At 38.6% G+C, this 5,838-nt stretch overlaps 2 protein-coding genes across 2 annotated transcripts; both read right to left on the reverse strand.

Annotated features, from left to right (window-relative positions):
* Positions 1-2,919: 2,919 nt before the first annotated feature.
* On the reverse strand, positions 2,920-3,276 carry C922_05634 (hypothetical protein; the record flags this gene model as incomplete). Its single annotated transcript, XM_008821205.1, has 1 exon — positions 2,920-3,276. One exon carries the CDS (start codon positions 3,274-3,276, stop codon positions 2,920-2,922), a length of 357 nt encoding a protein of 118 aa, XP_008819427.1.
* Positions 3,277-4,178: 902 nt separating this feature from the next.
* Positions 4,179-4,859, reverse strand: C922_05635 (hypothetical protein; the record flags this gene model as incomplete). Its single annotated transcript, XM_008821206.1, has 1 exon — positions 4,179-4,859. The coding sequence occupies one exon, from the start codon at positions 4,857-4,859 to the stop codon at positions 4,179-4,181; it is 681 nt and encodes a 226-aa protein (XP_008819428.1).
* Between the last annotated feature and the right edge of the window lie 979 nt (positions 4,860-5,838).

The raw sequence follows: 5,838 nt of genomic DNA on the forward strand, positions 1-5,838 counted from the left end.
AACCTTACCCGTTAGCTAAAAACCCGAAATGTTAGTCCACAACCTGAAATGCAACTTTCATGTTGTCACAACCCCTTCCTAATACACCCCCAATGGTTGTCTAATAGAACGGTCGACTAATCCTAATGCTTGTTGTTCGACCCCCTAAACCCTGACTTATAACACACTTCTTTGATTTAATTTGTTCTAATCCAATCTAAATCCCGAATCCGAAGTGTTGTCTAATGTTGTTGTTCAACTTCCAAAGGGGGGTTACTCCTGTTTCTAATGGCCACCCCCTCCCCTAATGACGGTATAGACCCTTTCAAGGGGTAGACGCTACTAAAACAAGGGGTCAATTCATTAATTATGGCCTGTCTAATTTAGGTTAATTCTAATATTGTCTAATTCCGGGGTTGTAATGACATTCCTAGGTGGGTCAACCAACCCCTTCCAAGATTGACTTCCTAGGTCATCCTTCCCTAAGGATTGAGTCCTGTTGGTTGTCCAAACCATAGACAGGATTCCATATGATTCAACCTAATTCCTTAGGACAAATGTATTCTTCATTACAATCCTTGTCTAACAACTCCTATTTGACGATTGACAACTCCTTCTAATGGTTGTCCATTCTGTAAGATGACTTCCTATTCCAAGGGGGGAAGGCACCCCCTTCTTCTCAGGAGTCGACTTCCTTAGCTGACTTAGTCTCTGGTCGGTTGGAAAATTCTCATCCCTGGGAATCGAACCCATGTCCACCCAATTGCACACTAGAACTAATCTGTCCAAGCCCAATAATGTAGAAGGATGTCATCTCTTAACAAAGGAAGACACCCTCCTTACTACGGCTTCTTCCTACTTCTCATTGACAACTTCTAATAATGGATGATTCATTAGACAATAAACAAAAGACAACTCTAAACCCGGAATTAGAAAAGTTCTTCCATTGGATTCACTAATTCTGGGTGACACTACTCATCCTTGTCATGGTAAATCCTGTTAGACGAAGGTTGATTTCTTCATCACAGTCCTTCCCTTATAATATAGGACGATGTTATGACCCCCTCAAATTTTTCCACCTAATCCAGATATCACTTCGAAACCGGTATAAAACTTCATAATATAGCTGTCTAATGATGATTCAACCACTCTAAACCCGAATTTGGAAACTTTTTTCTTTGACCCCCCCGATGGTCAGTCTAATACCACGACTTAGGTTGGGGTGGTCTCTGGGGGGGGGTAAAATCCGATTGTCAGACAACTTCCTAATTTTGGCTTAATCACTCCACTATAGACAGGGGGAGTCTAAAATGACCCTTTCTAACATCCTATATAGGGTTATTCTATCCTAATTCAGCGGTCCAATCCTTATTGTCAACACCCCTTTCTTGGGTACATAATCTGTTTACTGCCTATTCATTCCTTATATAGGTTGTTGTTATAGGTTGTTGTTCAATTTACACACAGGCCATTCCTATACAACCTCTGGAAGGGTCAACCTAAATCCCGGGTCCATCCAACTTTTTCACAAAAAACAACTTCTCATGTTGTCTAATCCATGGTTGTCAGTCCAGTCCCCCTTACTATTCATACTGGTTGGGGGGGTCGATATAATCGTCACTTCAACTTTGACACAAACAACTTTTCTCTCATAACACACTTCCATGACGGTACTAATAAGGGTAGATCGAAACATAGAACAAATCTAATGGTTGATGAAATGGTTGTTCCATTTGACCCTTTCTAAGGGGGTACTCCTATAACCTACTTATAAGACAACCCCCTATTATTGGGGGGGTTGCTTCACCCTACTAAGGACAAAGACACCCTTTCAAGTGGTTGTTCTCCTATTTTCTGGTCCGACAGATCAATCCTAGATGATAAAATGACAACTCCTCTAAGTCCGAAATCGGACCCCTTCTGGTTGGTGAAGGCTCACTTTGTTGGTACCACTCCTGAGAAGGAAGGGATATCCCAACACACCCCAGGTCAAAGTTGTTCGATTCCATAGATTGACTCATAGATCAATTCTTTCCTGTTTAAGACGCTTCCTCCTTTATAATTATGGTGTTAGAATGGTTCTATTGACTATCTCAGTTCGGCCAATCTAAGTCCTCTAACAACCATACATGGGGTGATTCACTAATAATGGACACAAAAATAGACTCATAAAATGGAAGTTGGTACACATTCTAACACAATGTAGACTAAATCTAGACTCCTTAGAACACATAAAATATTGTTTGGGGCATGACTAACATATTGAAGGAAGGTCATCCTTTGGCGGTGGTAACCCCTTAGGGCACCTAGTTGTATACTTAGGGGGGGGGGTTCAATGTTTTAACTGACGGTACTCAGAGTGGGGGGACGGAGTTTATAATAGTAGGGATCATTTTCCAACCCTAAACCTTATATGTATACCTGAACCCTATCGTACGTTGAACATATAAGACCGGCCGCATCATTATCAGACTTTTAGATGTGATCCAATTTTTCAGGATTCGGGAACATATGTTCACGGAACAAGTCGTTGTTTTAGGTGTTTAAAACATGCAGAACGAAATATCTATTCATATGGACAAACATTGGACACAATTAAAAAATGATCACTGTCATGTACAGATATACGTTAATTGTTCGTTATAATATCAATCACGATTTGTAAAAAATAAAACAGCATGTGCGTTGTTAGATGCCTTTTCCTTAGGACATTACTCATCAGCCTATTCTTAAGAGGGTTTAGGCTGTCCGTTTTCAATAAAATCTGCAACATAATAAATTCTATCCTGTCTCTTCTTCTTAGGATAATTAATGACTCTTCGGTATAATTCTAGAATAAACGTTTGAGGGGAATACATCTTCTGCTTCCTTTCATCGTGCCAAATCCCTCCTTGCAAATTGTTGAAATAATAGTTCTCCTGGGATATACCTTCTTCTTTGCTAGAGACAGTAACCACTGTTTTTCAAATTCTTGGCATCAGGGGAATTGAATGCTTCATTACTCTTCTTCGTCTTAATTTGCTCCTGACAATTATCCTCACTAACCTTTGAGGGGGATATCCGATCCTTTTCCCGTGGATCAGATATTCTTTCCCCTTTCTTCGGATCCAGCCACATTGGGAAGGGGAATTTAATCTTTGGTTTCTTCAGTCGAATGCCTTCCTTCGTTACTTGGATACACATCATACTGCTCAACTCATTCGCTGTTAGTTTTGGGGCTCTATTCTTTTTCTGGGAATTCCTTGGCTTCCTAGGCTTCCTGGTAGAGGTATTTGTAATTTCTTCTTTCGGACTCATTATTTCTTGTTTTTGGAAGATTTTAAATAACACTAATTTTGTTAAAGACCTCTTCCTTTAGGGGGGCTAAATATTGTCGTGGTCGTAAGTAATTGAAATGACACTAATCAGGGAAAACACTTCTTTTCGTTCGTTTCCTAAATTCTCCTTGTTTGATCATTAATTGGAATCACATGAAAGGGGTTAGACAGTTGTTTTGGGGTTTCTGCAAATTCCTTCTTCCTCGGTAACTATTCAAAATGACAGTTATTCGGTAAAACAAAGTTCTCTCTTGTGTTGCTAAATATTCCCCGACTTATAATTAATTCGAAGTTTATTAAATTGTGGAGACAGTCTCTTTCTTCTTTGGGCAAAATATTGTTGTCTTCGTAATCATCCGGAAGGAAGTTGCAAAAGTGAAACATTTCTCACTGTTGTTGTGTAAAATAACGCACACATTTTAATTATTTGGACTTACGCTAACCGCGGAATAAATTCTTTTTTCATTCTCTTGCTTTCCTTTCGCACTGTAATTATTTTTAGTGAAACGAATGAGGTTGAATTCTCCTTCCCTTTCCATTACGTTAATTATTTCTTTGCCACGGAATTTTTTTAGGAGGTTACGCGATCGAAAAATTATTGTGTTTGTGTGCAAAATATTGCCTTCTTTGGTAATTATTTATAATGACACTAAATGGGGGGAACATTCGGTGTGTTTGGATTCGTTTAATTTTTCTTCCGCAACCGCATTTTTGGAAATAAATTACCCCAGTCAATCATTTTCCTTGGATTGGTTGTGCAAAATAATGCCTCCTTTGGTAATTATTCAGAAGGACACTAAATGGTGGGAACATCCGCCGGTTTTGGATTTGTTTAATTATTTTGCCGCACCCACATTTCTGGGATCACATTACACCAGTGAATCATCCCACTTCATTCTTGTCTGCAAAATTTGTCCCCGTCTCGTAATTATTCCGAATGAAAGTAAAGGGGGGGAATATTCGTCTGTTTCCCATTTGTTCAATTATTTCCTTGGACACACCTTTTGGGAAGGACATTACACGTCTGAAATTATTTTTCCTTTTCCTTCGGGGAAAAATTGTCACCGTCCGGTAATTATTCTGAATGACAGCAATGGGGTGGAAGATTCGTTCCTTTTCCATTTGTTCAATTATTTCTTTCCACACACAATTTCGGAATGACATTACACGTGTGAAATTATTTCTCTTTTCCCTTTGGGCAAAATTTGTCCCCGTCTTGTAATTAGTCCGAATGACAGTACAGGGGGGGAAGATTGGTTCCTTTTCCATTTGCTCAATTATTTCTTTGCACAGACATTTCCGGGATGATATTACACGTGTGAAATTATCTTTCCTTTTCCCGTGTGCAAAATGTTCCCCTCCCTGGTATCTATTCAGAATGACAATAAATGGGGGGAACATCCGGGGGATTTGGATTTGTTCAATTATCTCCTTGCACACACATTTTGGGGATGACATTACAAGGGTGAAACTATGTTCCCTCCTTTTGTTTGCAAAATGTTGCCTTGTTTGGTAATTATTTTGAATGACACTAAAGTGCGGGAACATTGCCTCCTTTTCCATTCTGTCAATTGTTTCTCTGTACATACATTTCTGGAATGACATTACACGTGTGAAACTACCCTCCTTTTTTTGGTGTGCAAAATATTACATCCACCGATAATTATTCTGAAGGATTCTGAAGAGTTGAACATGTGATTCCTTGGCTGTTTTATTCTTTTCTTGGCACCGGAATTCATGGAATTAATTTACATGGACGGAATATTTGTCTGGTCACTTTCCTTTAATTTCGTCTTTTGGGGAATTTTTGCAATAAGATTAGACTGTTTGATCAGGCACCTTTCCCTCCTCCATTGCATTTTCCCTTGTTGCCGTCATGATTCATACGCAATTAAATCTGCACAAAACTCCCTGCAACTTTTGTTCATGGTTTTGTCACCCCGAAATTTTCGGAATTAAATTAACCGTATGTTAAATTGCCTCCTTGCTATTTGGTTAATTTTTCGCTGCCACTTCGATTTGGGTAATACAATTCATCGAGTCAAACATCTTTTGTCCGTTCCTTGGGTTAATTTCCGTTCCCAAAGGATTTTAGGGAATAAAATTTTCCGCGCGGAAAATTTTTCTTTTCGTTCTTTCTTCAAATTAATTGGCCCCTATGTGAGTGTTCGGAATAAAATTAAACGTAGGAAAAATTCTCACTTCTCATCTTCTTTTAACGAGTTGTTACCCGTGAAATTTTTCAACAATCTTAAGCGGAGGAAACACTGATTTTTTTCGCCCATTTTAATTTTTCCGGCTACTGTATTATATGTAATAAAATTACCCGTGTTGAAAACTCGCCTTTCTCTTTTTTGGAATTATTTCTGTTATTTGAATATATGTAATAAAAATACCCGCTTCGAAAACTCGCCTCTTTTTTTTTTGGGAATGGGTCCTGCTATATCAATATATGTAATAAAATTACCCGCGTCGAAAACTCGCCTTTCTTTTTTTGGGAAATTATTTCTGCTATATCAATATATGTAATAAAATTACCCGC

This window comes from Plasmodium inui (genome assembly GCF_000524495.1).
Source record: "Plasmodium inui San Antonio 1 unplaced genomic scaffold supercont1.118, whole genome shotgun sequence".
Taxonomy (NCBI): Eukaryota; Apicomplexa; class Aconoidasida; order Haemosporida; family Plasmodiidae; genus Plasmodium; species Plasmodium inui.